The following is a 15,705-nucleotide window of genomic DNA, read 5'->3' on the forward strand; positions in this document are numbered from 1 at the left end:
ACAAACGGACGATATAGAAAACTCCACGTGGCGGCCGACATGACTCGGTTCGATGCCCTTCTCCTTTGCCACCTTCCGAAGGTAAATAAAAAAAAACAGAGATGAGGAGGAGGAAGAAGAGAAGCCGAGAAGGGTCCTTTTAGCAATTCTCCCCTTCATCTTAGACTTATTGCGGAAAGAACCCTTTTGTTGAATAATACGTTGTGAATCGATTTGTAAATATGTTATTGTGAGGAGGTATTTTGCGAAAAGGAGAAGAATAAACTAATGGGTAATAAAGTGAAAAGAAGCCATTAAGACACTCCCAGTTACAACGAATCCTTCCTATTTCTCGCTCTCTTGGTCAAACCGACCTCCACCTTTTTTTTTCTCTTCTCTCTTCGTTTTCGTCATACGAGAGTGAGAGAGAGAGAGAGGACGAGCTCAGAGGAAATTATTGCATGGATTTACATGCCCGACAGAAGCAACTGATGGTTGTTGTCTGATTTGGGCTTTGGACTGCGAGCTCTGAGGATGCCAATCATTGATTTCGAAGGCGCTTGTAATGCGACTGGGTTTGGCTTCCTCTCCTGTATTTTGCATTTGTGTTATTTTTCTCGTCTATCACTGATGTTTATTTCTTTTCCCCCTTTTGATTGATTTACTTGAGTGAAATGGTGATTTGGTGACTTGGGTTTCGTTTATTTTGTTGAAATTGGCTTCTTTTCCTTCAAAGTTTGTGCCTTTCGGTGTATTCCTCTTCGATTGAATGGTTATTCATGGAAATGAGTGGGTTCTGATAAAAAAAAAAGTTGGAACTTTTTGTCTCTTTTCTTCGTAAATCTGTTTCGTTCTTATAATTTTCTGTATCTATGTCTCTCTTTGTAGAGAGTAGCATTTGGAACTTACAATGTGCTTTCGATGAGCATCATTTTTTTCTCCTCGGCAGGAGGTTAATTTTTCTCTAGGATTTGGATCAGCCTAGCTTAGTTTTTGTTAGGTGCATGCTGATTTCTTTACCATATTGAGATTCGGTTTTCCTCTGTGCTGCAGTATATGAGAAGATCTATTTGAAAATCTGTTGCTTCTTCCTAGTTCTATAAATTGAACTAAAATCTCTTGTTGTTTGTGTTCTTAGTTTGAGCAAGATTTGTTGCTGAGGGGAGAAAAATTGAAGCGATCATGGATGGAAGGGATGATGGTGTTACCATGATGGAGGACTGGATGTTTCCTAATCCAAGCCCAAGAACATTGATGTCAAAATTTCTAAGTGAGGAATATGGTTCAAGATCATTCTCTGACCTCTTAGAAAAGAATGGTTGCGAGGGTCTTACACATGGATCTGAGAAACAAAAAGTGATTGCAGGTTCAGAGGAAGAAGAGGGACTGTCCAAGGATCAAAACTTGTTTAATGGTCACAAATCAAACTCCCATGGGGGTCTCGCTGAGAGAATGGCAGCAAGAGCTGGGTTTAATGTTCCAAAGCTCAACATGTCTAGCATATCATCAAATAATATGGTTACATCATCGTCAGAAGTTAAATCTCCTTATCTGACGATTCCACCTGGTCTCAGTCCAACAACACTTTTGGATTCTCCGGTTTTTCTTTCTAACAGGATGGTATGTTCTCTTAAGTTTGCAGTTTCAATTACTTGCCATGAACTTACGAGAGAAACTTGAAATTAAAATTAACCTCTACTGATGAAAATTGTATTTTAGCCTGCTTTTTTTATATTCACATTATGGATCCAATAGTACGAGAGTCTCGGTTTATCAAATTCTTCAGCAAAATGATATACGGTTGTTTCAGTTTACATTATGAATCATGAACACAAAGTCAATAGAAAACAGTGTTCAGCTAGGTCGGTCTTGATTATGACCAATTTTACAACTGTTCTACAGGAAAATTACTTATTTTCATTAATGTTCTTGTCAAATATCCTCTGTTTTTTATGCAGCTATTTTGCTTTAGAAGGAATATGTCAGATAACATAATAGATTGAAAATATGTGTTATAATTTTCCTTTAATGCATTTTAGATGCGAATTATTTCTAGATCTATGTACTAGTCTAGCTATTCATTCATAAAATAGAATCACTCGTGCCTCTCTTTCTTTTGGATGAAATATTTGACACTGGCCGATATACACCCATGGGACATTGGAAAAGAAACAGCTTGTTTTTTTAGCTAGTACCTGCTCCATCTATTAAACTTGTGTGGATGTACACATATCTATCCCATACCTACTTGATTCTATTACTGCTTACTTTACTCAGCATACTTATCAACAAGGCAATGGCTACTGTTTTTATCATTTTCATTTAGAAAATAAGTGGTTGTGAGTGTTTTTTGTTGAAGATATTTACAAATTGATCAGAGGTTTTAAGTATATTACTTGGAAGCAAGACAATATGTTTGTTATTTATTCTGCCTTTTTCACCTTTTTATTACATTTGATTTTCTTCAGGCTCAACCTTCCCCAACTACAGGCACATTTTTGTTTTCCCAAAGTGGTTGTGCTAAGTCGATGTCAGAGCCTGTTCGTAATAGAGATGAAGATCATTCACTTGAAGAAGTTTCTGAAGGATTTGCCTTCAAGCCTCCTCTACAATCAAATTCTACTTACTTTTCAGGTGCAGAAAAGAAGGTAACTAGCTGGAGAATTATTCTCTGGGCAGCTTATGATTTTTCTGAAACATTCCATGGAAATTTATTCCTTGAAATTGAGGCATAATGGAATGACTTCTTACAAATTTAGATTACCAAGTAAATAAGGTGATTAAGTTGTGACATGTTTTTACACTTAATATGAAATCAAACTTGGTTATCAGAGAAGCTTCAATCAGCAAATTGCAGGTTGGAGTTTGCTTTTTTGAGTTTTAACTTTATAGCATTAAGGAGTTTTTTCTTACAGGGAAATGGTGGTCTCTTTAGTTTCTTCTCCGTGTTTTCTTTCGCCTACACATTTCCAGATCTTTTCTGGATTTGATTTTTTATAGTCAGTAAAAAATGATTGCATATTTGAATATTTGGTACTTGGATAAGAATTTGAGTGAATACATCCCAAGCACTATTATTTGAAACTCTCAATGTAAGTTTTGTTATCTCTGTAGATGCATCTACAAGCAAACACTTTTGTGTTACCTATTGTTAGGCTGATAAATCTGTTAAACTCCAGGGACCTTCAACTGTCAACCATCAGCAGTCTTTACCAAGTATGGGGCTGTCTGTTCAATCAGAGAACATTGTTCATACAGGCCAACAATCCTATCAGTTGAACAGCCCAAAACAACAAGGAATCAACCCACAAGTTGGTTTTTCAGATTCTTCTGATAGAAAAGATAGTGCTGATGATACTATGCTTAATCAGAGAATGTCAGACTCCTTTGTGGACAACAATCACTCTTCACCTCCTGTTGACCAACAGGATGGAGAAGCTGACTCTAAAGGAGAAAATTTGTCTTTGGCTGTTGGTGCACCAGCTGAGGATGGGTACAATTGGAGGAAGTACGGGCAGAAACAGGTAAAGCATAGTGAATATCCGCGAAGTTACTACAAATGCACTCACCCAAATTGTCAGGTAAAGAAAAAAGTGGAGCGCTCTCATGAGGGCCAAATAACAGAGATAATTTACAAGGGCAGCCACAACCACCCCAAGCCTCCAACAAATCGCCGAGCCAGTGTTCCCTCTTACCACCCAGTCAACAATGTGCAAGTCGATGGCTCAGAGAACCCTGGATCACAGGTCAGTTCTGATGTCAAATCCTTGTGGGTGGCCACCCATCATGGAACTGTTCAAGACTCACATGATGACGGCCTGGAGGCAAGACCAACTGTGTCCATTCCTACAGATTTCTCTGACCCATCCACTTCCATACAGACCCAAGATGGCACTTGCTTTGAGTCCCCTAATGCTATAGATGCTTCATCCACATTATCAAATGATGAGGATGAGGATGATAGAGCAACTCATGGTAGCGCTTCTCTGGGCTGTAATGGTGAGGGAGATGAGTCCGAGTCAAAAAGAAGGTTAGTCGCTTTAGCTTCTTTTATACTACTTTCTGTAGTTCACAACGTGTTCACTGACTTGAGTTTGATTTAGGAAGCTGGAAGCATGTGCGATAGAAATGAGTGCAGCTTCAAGAGCAGTTCGTGAACCGAGGGTTGTGGTACAGACAACCAGTGAAGTTGACATTCTTGATGATGGTTATCGCTGGCGCAAGTATGGTCAGAAGGTGGTTAAAGGAAATCCCAATCCAAGGTTTGTCTCCAACAATGTACATGCTTTCTTGCATGAGCCTCAGCTTTTGCTGAGAGTTGCTTGCAGCAGATAGCATAACGCTAGTCTGAAAGAATAAAATGGTCTTCTTGATGCAGAAGCTACTATAAGTGCACAAACCCAGGCTGCTCAGTCAGAAAACATGTGGAGAGGGCATCACATGATCTCAAGTCAGTGATCACGACATATGAAGGCAAGCACAACCATGAAGTTCCTGCTGCCAGAAACAGCAGCCACCAGAGTTCCACGTCCAGCACAGCAACAATAGCAGCACCGCAATATCACAGTCACAGCATTCATCGCAGACTGGAGCCAGTGCAAGACAGCTTCGTAAGGCTCAACGGTGGTGTCCCTCTCAGTGCATTAGGCCTCCCTCCAAGAGATCAGTTAGGAGCACCAAGCAGCTTCTCTTTTGGGATGGGTCAACCTTGCCTAATGAACCTGCCAATGGCTGGGTTAGTTCTTCCACCTCCAATGCATCATACATATCTAGGGCATTGCCAAGTTACAGAGGCAGGATTCATGATGCCGAAAGAAGAACCAAGAGAGGAGCCAATGTTGGAATCTGGGTTACCTGTTTTGAATGGTAGTTCATCAGTTTATCAGCAGATGAGCAGGCTACCTTTATGACCTCAAATGTATATAAGACGAGGTAGTATAGATATTTCCTGAATATCTGGATAAAGAAAGTTGAATGTTTTCTTTTATTTACTTTTTTTGGTAATTTTACAGTGAATGCGGCATAGGTGTTATCTATTACAGAATATAAGTGGTACATTTGTTTTTGATATGTTTGTATTTGACTTGAGCCCAAATCATTTTGGAGTGATTTCTTGAGGTTAGTTCTTTCTTCTGGGTGTTTACATATCACCACCTAAATTATAGCCTAACAGTGTTCCTTTTGACATACTTGCTAACACTCTTTCATCAAAACAAATGCAAGCACTCTTACATAAATAAATAAAAATGCATTCAGCCTCCATTTGCAGGTTTATCTGCCAAAATATATCATTTCTGATTAGCTTTGCTTTTTTTTCCTTTCCGCACATTTTTAACACAACTTTAAGGGTGTTCTAGTCAAAAAGAGAGAGAGAGAAAAAAAAGGAACAGAAAAGGAACTTATTGAGGATATTCTTTATGATAAGAGGTAATTTATGCAAATATACCTTAAAAGCAACTGGGTCACTTATAGTTCACTACAATCTATTTTCAGGGTGACGAACAACCGTAATCTAGCTGTGCACCCAAATAAGCTAATTTATGCCAAACAAGCACGGGAATTCAGTGGTGTTTTGTTCCACAGCTCCCACTGATCAATTATTTCATTAATTCCTTTTTTAAGCAACAAGATACACAATATCCTGTCAATGTTACACATAGGTTGACCTTTTTCGACTGCAAATGTTACAAAATGAAGTTGATCGATTTTGTGTTGAATAGTTGACAAAAGAACTTACCCTGTGCAGGGGCAACCTACATTCTTTGGCGTCTATACTCCTTGCATGATCATTCAAAATTTGCCAGGGATAATAAAGAGCACTACACTGATGCAACAGTTCAACTTATAGATCGACGCAGGCAGAATCCATTTGCAGAAAACTGCTCTTGTGTTGGGAGTGAATCTTATCGGTGCCATTATCTGACTAAAGCAATCGGAGGGCGTTTACTGATGTTGTCACAAATTGTGCCACATGCTTTCAGTGCCCATTGGTAATTACATGCTCAAAATCTTCTTTTACTTGGTGGATAGCCTTCCAACGTTCCGCTTCCTCTCTGGATAAGGATAATATTAGAAGAAATGTTAATGTGATCGAAAGTATCACAGTAACCAAATTGGTTCCCTTGGATACTACTAGTGGATGATGAAGTATGATAAAACAAACTAGTAGCAATTCTAGCAGATATCAGAGAGGTACTTTTGAAATCAGAGCAAATTTTGCAGCTCAACATCCAGAAAACAGTTCAGCTGGTTGCTATTACTAGATCATACATGTGATATGGATAATCAAACAATTAGGTAATAAAAAAATAAATGTGAATTTAAACATACAGTCGAGATGAAGACACAACTCAGAAAAGAAATATGCTTTGAAAAAAAGTTCCAGTAAAAACTGAAGTAGCAACAATGGAGAATAAAGTAATGAGAAGTCATTTAGATTATTAAGTAAATTGCACTTAATTCATCGCAAAAGTGTAGAAGAAAATTTTCAGTCGGGTCCAATATATTGATAGGCCAGGTGGCCGAAAAACAAGTATATTCCTAAATGAAAGCTATGGACAATTTCTTTATACAGAACAATTAGTACCACAGTAAAAATAGTGATTTTTGCAGTAATCATTTCACTAGAATATAGAGTCAAAATAGGAATTCCACTTGATAAGGGGCTAGTTTTGTCAACTTTCATTGACAATTTAAACATTAAAAAGCAAGTAGTGCAAGCCACCCAAAAATGTGTATATCAATAGCTCTACTAACCGTAGGCAGCGTCCTATTGAATCATAATGCAGAAGGCCAACAAATCTGCGCTTCCGGTCAGTTCGACGGGCCCTACCACGCTTGACCACTGGTAGCTGCTTGATTTCTTTCGCCTGCATAAGCTCTTTTGCAGTGGTCAGATCCGTATCAGGGAAACAGGTTAGCAATCCACGTTCACGCCCCTTGTACAGAAAGCCACGAGTAATGCATGATGAAATGAGAGAAGTGTTCACCTGCAAAGCCATCCCAAGTGAAAATTTATTTTACATGAAAGTAAAATCCAGTTGGATATGTAAATGTTAAAGCATGGAAAAAGACCAAGAAGAGATTTTTGATGATTTACAATTCTGTTATGTGCAAATGCAATGCAAAGTGAATGTACTAATGCAGAAAAGGAGTGTGGTTCCATGGGTGAGGGAAGGCGGAGAGGTTGTGTTCAGAGTTTATGTGGGATTAATTTACTTCATGTGGAAGAGCTACATCATGTACAGCCTGCACTGACCAAACTACGAAATATCATTAACCAATGAAATTGTCACTACTGAAATAATTAGAAAGATCATCAGCCAAATGAAACTGTCACATTATACATTGCCTCTGTGCATGATAGAATTATTTTCATCACATGACATATTTCCTGAACTCACCATCCAGATAAATAGAATTATTTTCATCACATTCATTTAAGTTTCATTCATATACTTCAGATACCAACAAATCGTAGTATAAACAACAAAGAGAACTAAGTATGCTTCTAAAAGCCGAAAACTCACACTATCCAGATAAATAGCAACTGGGAAATCAGTAATCACTTTCCACCTGGAAATGACAATAATGATAGGGTATATCCAAATCACCATTAATTACCACTAACAGGAAAAAAGAACTATTTCAAGTTTACAGTAATAAAACCTAACAATCTTACATCCATGAGAGACAAGTCTCCATTAGGAGAGCAGGAAGTCTCTCCAAATGATTTAAACCCTCCACGACGAATGTCACCTAGTGTAAGAATTCCTTCGAGAAAATCGTCACGATCCACAACAAGAACACAATTCTGCTTCTTATCATGCAATAGTTTTATGGCTTCCTTCAGTGTGACAGTTGTTAGAACTTTCACGTAGTCCTTCGACATGGCTTGAGACACCTGATAAAATAAGTACTCAGATAATAAGCCACCTGATTTTGAAAAGTCAACTACTAATCTATCACGATGAACAAAAGTTACCGAACGATGAAAACAAATGTAAGTCTAAGAAGCAATACTAGTTCAGAGGTTACCAACCTTTAGTTCATCCAGAAGCAGTTCCTCATTACATGTTCCAAGGTGGTGAATACCAGTTTGCAAAATAGAAAGCTCAAGATCATCTGCTCCATCAGGTCGGTGCCAAACAGCTTCATTCTTGATATCAGCAGATGAAACTGAGTGATAACCATGCCTAGGGGACATTATCTCAAACACCTCACTGTCTTTAGGCTGGTTTACGACGGATGGAACCCATATAGCTAAACCAACAGCCCCCTGTTAACATTAGTAAAATACTTTGTTGGAAAGAGAGATTATAATGGTTAAAGAGTAAGTACCACAGCATTTCCAAGCAATGCTTTCGCTTGGTTTCAGAAGCATTCATGGGGATCTGCGTTTTAATCATGAATACCATAGATGACTAGTCATGCATGCTATCCTGATTCATCTGTAAGTTCCTTCCATTTGCATCTAGCTAGTAAAAAAAAATCATGCATAGTGTATAATCAAATCCCATTCTAATGATGGTTGAGCCGGTTGGCATGCCCCGTGCCAATGGTGGCACGGGGTGTGCCTGTGAAACAACTTGGGCTAAGATGTGTCAACCCGTGCCAACCGACAACGTGCTTACCGATCTGTGTCAATTGGTACAGGTCACGTGAGATTCAAAGTTGATTGAATTAATCTGAAATAGATCCATTAGAATGGTAGACCGAAAATATTTTATGAGATTTTTTTATCATGTGACAAACATGATTTGTCATGTAGAGCCTATTTTTCTTAACTTTTTTTATTTCCGTCAATTATTATTAATTAACTTTAGTTATTTTCTTAACAAATATGATGTCATGTGGAACTTTTTTTTTTAACTTTTTCCTATTTTTATCAATCAACTTTAAGTGTCATGAGGTGTACTCACAAGATGATATGTCATTAATTACCATTATATCAATCATACCTACTAAAGCTATAATACCCTTATTATACTTCACATCCACAATGTTCAATCATATTATAAAGTATTTTAATCATTAATATTAGTTTAATGAATGTATTCAATCATATTATGCGTTGAATAAACTTTTTATTTGACTTTTGCTGTCTTTAATAAAATAGGTCATTTACAAAACTAATTTAAAGATTAAAAACTTAAATATAGGTTTTAACTTTTAAGACATATGGTCAAATTAAAAACCAAAGATTGGCATATGCCGAAAATTCAAAAATATCTCTAAATATCCTAAATTCTTTATTAAAAATATGTTAATAACGTGCTAGGTTGAGATCCAAATCTTCATCCACGCGACCTTGACTCGGTCAAAAAGGTAGAGATCCAACCTCAAAGTGCACAACAAAAAGGCAAAATGGTTGTAAGCTGTATCAGGCAGGGCCATGGATAGCATCTCAAAGATTGATAGAGAAAACGTCTGCTGCCTTTAATACCTAATTACCTTTATGAAAGCAACTATATAAACTGAAACTCAGAAGACTGCACCAATGATGCTCTTAATGCTAAGATGAATTCAAGTTTTGATAGTTTTAAATGCCCTTAGAATGGGCATTGTTTTTAATCATGTTTAATGCAATTTAATGTTCTTTTACCACTAATAAGAAAAGGTGCAGAATTGTTTAGCTTACATATTGCATTATATTAGCTCGAGGTTAAAATTGTGGACTTCTGCTTTGATCACCGGAGAAACACACTGACAAAAAATAATAGTTTCAATTCAAAGGATAGGATTCTCTCTAGTTATCTTTTTCATATACACAGAAACAGGAATTCATATATGTATATTCGTTGATATTTACCATGAGTGGAAGCAAAATCCTGTAATCTTTAGTTAGCTCAAAGAGAAGCAACACTGAGGTCAGTGGAACCGAACAAACTGAAGCTAGGGTAGCAGCCATTCCCACCTGCATAGAGATGTCTGTTACATGTCAATAGGCCCAACAAATGTTCAATTCTTACCTAAATAAAATAAGTAAACTTACTAGTGCATAGGCTTGTGGCTGTGCAACAGAGGCATTGCCAGGAATTGCTGAATTTATCAGTTCTGCAGCCAAACCTCCAAAAACAGCACCTAAAGCAGCACCAATCATCAAACTTGGAGCATAAAGACCACCTACAAGACCAGAACCCTTGCAAAGAGCAGTTGCTACTACTTTTGCCCCAGCAAGCTGAGCTAATAACCAGATTCCAGGTGCTGAAGCACTCTTTCCTGTATGTAGTATTTCTTCAACATTGGTGAAGCCCCAGTACAATATTCCAGGATACTTGAGAGCTATCAAGCCTGCTCCTAGACCACCCAATGCAGGACAGACAACAGAAGGAAGACCAAACCTTTCTTTTATATACTCAAAAGACTTTGTAAACCAAACCACCAATCTACTGAAAGCAACACTTACTGCCCCACAAAGCATGCCTAAGATGAGGTAGAGGGGTAATTCTGCAAGGGAAAATGATTCAAATATATTAATTACAGCTTTAGCCAAAAGAAGGTGGAGATAAACATTGAAAAAGAAGCAGTTAGATGTTCCAAAGCCTTCTCATATAATGTCTAATCTAAAATTCAACATGATATTCCTATAACGCTTTTCAAAAATTTGTACCATAATATCAACTATAGAAGCTATTATTCATTAAGATATTCTTGCAAACGTTTTGAATTAGATAGATCAGAGACAGGTGTGACCAGCCAAGATTGTACTCAACTTTCCATTGCAGTCTGTCCCACAACATTGTCAAGATTAATAATACACACCTTTCATGCAGCCATGCAAGTAGTATTACACTAGAGAAAGGAGATGCCCAAAGATACAAGATAGAACGACCAAATTACAGGTAGATATCCTCCAAATGTACTGTTACATATACTACATGATGATCGAGTCATATTAAGAATAACAGATGAATGAATGATAAGTCAGATTAATTATCTTACTCCCACTAAAAGATTCCACTTAGATTAAGAACATCATTGAGTAGAAAAACTTGTACTGCCCTTGATGGCAATAGCCAACATACATCCATATCAAAATTACTGATAAGCACGTCTTACAACATCAAGCTGGGTTTAGAACAAGATAAAATACCGGCAGCAGATTTAAGTTCATACGTCGGCACAATGAAAGCTGGCCTCTCTCCAAGTAAAACATTTGATACAGTAGACGATATAACAGATGCTAATATTATCATCGCAGTTGTAAATGGTGGTGAGTTCTCAGCTCGAAGAGGCCTCAACACAGTTTCAATGGCAAAGAAGCACCCAGCAACTGCTGCATTGAAACCTGAAACACAAAGTAAATCATAGAAAAAATATTAGTCTGTACAAAATCAACCAACATAAAGACAAGAATACAAATCATCGATAGAAATAAATGATAACCAATATTTGGTAAGGACATTCCGAGCAAGAACGTAAAGATTGGGACAATAGATAATCAACAAATGTCTTTTGTATACCCTTTAGAGTTGGTAGTACATAAAATAGACAATCAAGATAAAATTGACACTGCAAGACAAAAGGTGAAGCAAATGCCTTGGTAGATGTACAATCATGCATCTTATCCCAAATCATGCTTTGGTAGATAAAAGAAACTGCAAAATATGGAGAACATGATCTAAATTAAACATTATGATTCAGAATCAGATCCCAAATACAGAAGCCTGTCAACAGGTAAAGATGACACATCTATGGAGGTACATTAAACTATTACATACACTTCGCTACCACATGATTTTCTTTTTCTGTATCTGACAAGTTAAGTTCTTTTTATTTTGAAAAAGCATCTGGGAAAATGATCATGTATCTTCTCTTCCATGTTCCCTCTAGTTGGAATATGTTCCATGCCTATAAAATGGATTTCAGTAATATATCTTCCAGATGTATAGACAATATGGTGACTGTTTCTAAGCTGTACCTGAAGCAATTCCAGCAGCTGCACCAGCTGCAACAAGGGCAATCCTCCTTTCTCTATTATTTTCCATCATTTCAGAACACCCATTTGCACATGATTTGCCAATATCAACACTTGGCCCCTCAGGGCCTAATGAGCAACCTGTCCCTAAAGCAACTGCAGCCTGGATGGCCTTTATAGTTGGGAAGATGGCTGCCAACAAATCAATACTTGGCCCTTGTGAAGATCTTGACTGCTTAATCTGCTCAAATATCTTAAGTAATCCATGCATCATACCAACAACAACACCTCCTGTTACAGGAATCAACAGTATTCTGTGCCAAGTATCAGCCAGCCTCTGCAGACGAAGCCAAGCAGCACCCTCATTTGGCGTGCCTGCCCATGCCCATTCATGAATAACATGCACCTGATGAATCCATGAATCAGCAGATGCATACAGGACCAGTCTGGAGAACTGGAAGAAGTTTAAAGGTATCTATAATTCAATAAAATGGTAGATTAAGCATGCACCTCGCTTACACACATGCACATTTACATGAGCACACGTGCTTAGAATTTAGAAAGAGTCTGAATTGTAAGAAAGACATTAAGGAACTCCGAAAAAGAAATTCTGAGAGTTTTAAAGAAATGACAATGTAAGAATTAGTAATACTGGATTAAGTCTTGTAGATGTCATGCAAGCGATGTAAACAGGTTGCTGTTTCAAAGACGGATAATAGAATGTCGAACTAATTAGGTTCTAGTATAATGATTCCACCAGGGTAATCTAAAAATTATCTATTTCATCCAAATATACAAACCACAGCACCAGTAATCTACTACGTTAGAGTACCAACACGACTTCAAAAGAAATTAGAACTTTTTGATCCGTTAATCCAAAGTAAACAAGAATTCGACTCGGCCAAATAATTCCATCCAAATTGAATAACAAAAAATAATGTCCCGCTATCCTTCTTGTCGTTACTCAATTCCTCTCCTTTCCAAAACATGATTGATGTGTTGAAGAAAAAAAAGATTAAATTATAAATGGAAAGATTTAGTTTTTTCTCCGACAAACGAAACATGATCTGATGAGAAAAACTCACCCCACGATTGAAGGTGGCCACGCAAATACCAGTTGCGAGGCCAAGAAGGCACCCGATGAGCAGCAGCGCCCACTCCGGAGCCGCTCCATCCCCGAGCTCGTCCCTCGACCGATCAGAGGTCGGCGCCGGCCTGGCTCCGCGGTCCAAGTGGCGCCGACTTCGAGCCCGATTCGACAATCTCCGGTCGAGATGCCTTACTATCTCTCCGATCCCGCTCCTCGCAGACGTAGGCGTCGGCGCCGGCGCTGCCACCGTCGTTGTATCCAACGGCTGCCTCTCCAGGTCGGGATCGGGCGAGGAGGAGTTGGACCTGAGAAAAGCCTTCTGGTCGTTATCAAACTGGCGCTCGTGCCCCGACATCGGAGGCCTCGGGATCGAGAAATATCCTAGAATAATCTTTCTGGCATCGACTAGTGTCTCGAAAACCCTAGCAGATCATCGCCGATCCCGCCGAGAGGAAGGGAAGGAAGAGCAGCAGTACGAGAGGAGGGAGTTCTTTCTGTTTGCTGTTTAGCGAGCAACAGCTGATCTAGAAGTGCGCAGGTCTGTGGATCCCATGCACGTTCATGGTTTGATGGTTCCGTTCCGTTCGTTATATACAAGAGTTTCAATGTGGCGAATAGCTCGATGACACGTAAGCTTCTGTTTTGGGTACCAGTTTAAGAGAGCAGGTGATTTCAGGGACTTTTCAGTTTTAAAGTAAATTTTTCGATGCATCTAAAATTATATTAACCGAATTACAGATGATAAAGATTTTATAAAAATATATATATTTTTAATATATTCAGCATATCAATAATTTTACCTCTTATAAATATTTTTAAATAATTTTGTGTCTAATAATTAAGTTTTATTAGTCCATGATAGATGTAAGGAGTTCAATTTTTCTATGAAATTTTTATTAGAATTTCATGTGCACCACGATGCCTGTGTGGAAATATAAACTCATAATATTTATTATAATATATATATATATATATATATATATATATATATATATATATTGGTTTGGGGGGGGGGGGGTGGGGTGGGGCTTTCGATGTGAATGCTAAAGAATGATTCTTAGTCGAATAATGTATCTAAATTACTAGTTGTTATTAGATAGAGAACTCAAATCTTCGTTTTATATTATTAGTTTGGAATTTATAATATATATTATTCTTTTAGTTCTACCTAACCGATACTCTCTTTTTTTTCTAGGCTACCAAACTGTACTATAAGTTGGTTACTATTAAACAGATCCAAGATGGTTAAATTTGCACTTTAAATGAATGCTTACGTGGCATATGGACCATTTTGTGAATAATTGTGGTCCTAATAAAAAAAAATTAAGATCTATAACTTAGTGTCTTATGTGGTCCTTGGAATCCTCCATCTTTATTTAATAGTTGATTAGGATCTATTGAATTCCGGTGCAACTGTGTAGTAGTTAATGTGATATAATCCCTTCTTGGAACATGTGGATTCAACATAAGAATTATAACACTAGTAACATGTGGATTCAATATAAGTCCAATTTATTACAGTGGGATTTGGGCTGGTCCAAAAGGATTATCAAAAAGCCTGTCATGGCCCAATTCTTTCTAACAAGTTAAGATCCTATACTCATTAGCATATATAGCACATTTTTGACCTAAGTTAGTCACACATTTTCTTGAATAGTTATGATATTTTATATATATATATATATAGGAGACATTGAGCTTTCATCCTGATCAATGACTGATTTGTCCTTTATTTGTAAATTTCACAATCCTAAAGCATTACTCTGTATAGATTTGTTAGTTAAGAAGGCAAGCAAGTTGCATGTAAATCACTGTCTCTATAATTGTCACCCAATTTATGAGCTCCAAAAAGGACAACCTTTAATATATATGCACATATTCTTTCGTTCTCTCTAAGATAGGTAAATCTTTTTTTTTTTTTTTTTGTAATAGGTAGATCAATGGCTCACTTTTCTACTGCGATCCATTAAATTAGTCCCGTTAGATATACAAAGATAAGATGCAAAAGACCTACATACATTTATGCGTTTTAACTTATATTCAGGATTGAGATTCAGTGTAGAATGGTGTGTTCTCTATTGTGTTTTAATTTTATTAAAAGTATAATATATATTGTTAGTATGTTAATACATCAAAAGCTTAAATGTCTAACATGTTATCAAAACTTGATTTTCTAAATATCTAGAGTTTAAATATCATTTCCCTCCATTCAATTCTTACTTTCTATTATCTATTCTTGTATGATTTGGATAGCTGTATTTTTTAAATGTGTTAAAAGTATGATATATATTATTGGTCGGTTACCTAACAATTTAAGGCTTTAGATAGAACTTGGACACGATCGCACATCAAACAATGCATTAGTATTGATCTAGATAGATTGACCAGCACCGAATTCGCTAAACCCTAATATGAAACGGGTTCGACACATGTTGAAACTCAATTCGTCCACACCAATCCTTTAGAAAGAATTATTGGTCAGTTACCTAACAATTTAAGGCTTTAGAAAGAATTTGGACACGATCGCACATCCAACAATGCATTAGTATTAATCTAGATAGATTGACCTGCACCGAATTCGCTAAACCCTAACATGAAACGGGTGTTGAAACTTAATTCATCCACACCAATCCTTTTCACGTTAGCTGGTTCCTACATATGGGACTAACCGTAGCTCACACGTCTAACGTCTTCAAAAGGCTCAAATTATATGGTT

At 37.3% G+C, this 15,705-nt stretch overlaps 2 protein-coding genes across 6 annotated transcripts; one reads left to right on the forward strand and one right to left on the reverse strand.

The window, feature by feature from the left end:
- The first annotated feature begins 300 nt into the window (after window positions 1–300).
- Window positions 301–5,997, forward strand: LOC140786579 (probable WRKY transcription factor 2). 3 transcript variants are annotated; one of them, XM_073135104.1, is made up of 7 exons: window positions 312–554; window positions 1,118–1,599; window positions 2,448–2,627; window positions 3,159–4,009; window positions 4,083–4,241; window positions 4,358–4,911; window positions 5,726–5,997. In XM_073135104.1, the coding sequence occupies exons 2-6, from the start codon at window positions 1,162–1,164 to the stop codon at window positions 4,887–4,889; spliced, it is 2,160 nt and encodes a 719-aa protein (XP_072991205.1). In that variant the 5' UTR covers window positions 312–554; window positions 1,118–1,161; the 3' UTR covers window positions 4,890–4,911; window positions 5,726–5,997. The 3 variants fall into 3 exon arrangements, with proteins under 3 accessions (XP_072991203.1, XP_072991205.1, XP_072991206.1); XM_073135105.1 differs by lacking the exon at window positions 5,726–5,997 and having other exon boundaries at window positions 317–554; window positions 1,118–1,249; window positions 1,346–1,599; window positions 4,358–5,101; XM_073135102.1 differs by lacking the exon at window positions 5,726–5,997 and having other exon boundaries at window positions 301–554; window positions 4,358–5,101.
- Window positions 2,994–13,534, reverse strand: LOC140786578 (chloride channel protein CLC-f-like). 3 transcript variants are annotated; one of them, XR_012108657.1, is made up of 10 exons: window positions 12,985–13,534; window positions 11,903–12,305; window positions 11,075–11,269; window positions 9,974–10,428; window positions 9,791–9,895; window positions 8,021–8,257; window positions 7,661–7,882; window positions 6,736–6,968; window positions 5,717–6,032; window positions 2,994–4,833 (listed from the first exon to the last, which is right to left on the reverse strand). XR_012108657.1 is itself a non-coding variant. In XM_073135100.1 (9 exons), the coding sequence occupies exons 1-9, from the start codon at window positions 13,342–13,344 to the stop codon at window positions 5,957–5,959; spliced, it is 2,286 nt and encodes a 761-aa protein (XP_072991201.1). In that variant the 5' UTR covers window positions 13,345–13,534; the 3' UTR covers window positions 5,517–5,956. The 3 variants fall into 3 exon arrangements, 2 of the variants coding, with proteins under 2 accessions (XP_072991201.1, XP_072991202.1); XM_073135100.1 differs by lacking the exon at window positions 2,994–4,833 and having other exon boundaries at window positions 5,517–6,032; XM_073135101.1 differs by lacking the exons at window positions 2,994–4,833; window positions 5,717–6,032 and adding an exon at window positions 7,509–7,554 and having other exon boundaries at window positions 6,829–6,968.
- Between the last annotated feature and the right edge of the window lie 2,171 nt (window positions 13,535–15,705).

This window comes from Typha latifolia, chromosome 4 (genome assembly GCF_019914945.1).
Source record: "Typha latifolia isolate L0001 chromosome 4, TyphaL0001v2, whole genome shotgun sequence".
Classification (NCBI taxonomy): domain Eukaryota; kingdom Viridiplantae; phylum Streptophyta; class Magnoliopsida; order Poales; family Typhaceae; genus Typha; species Typha latifolia.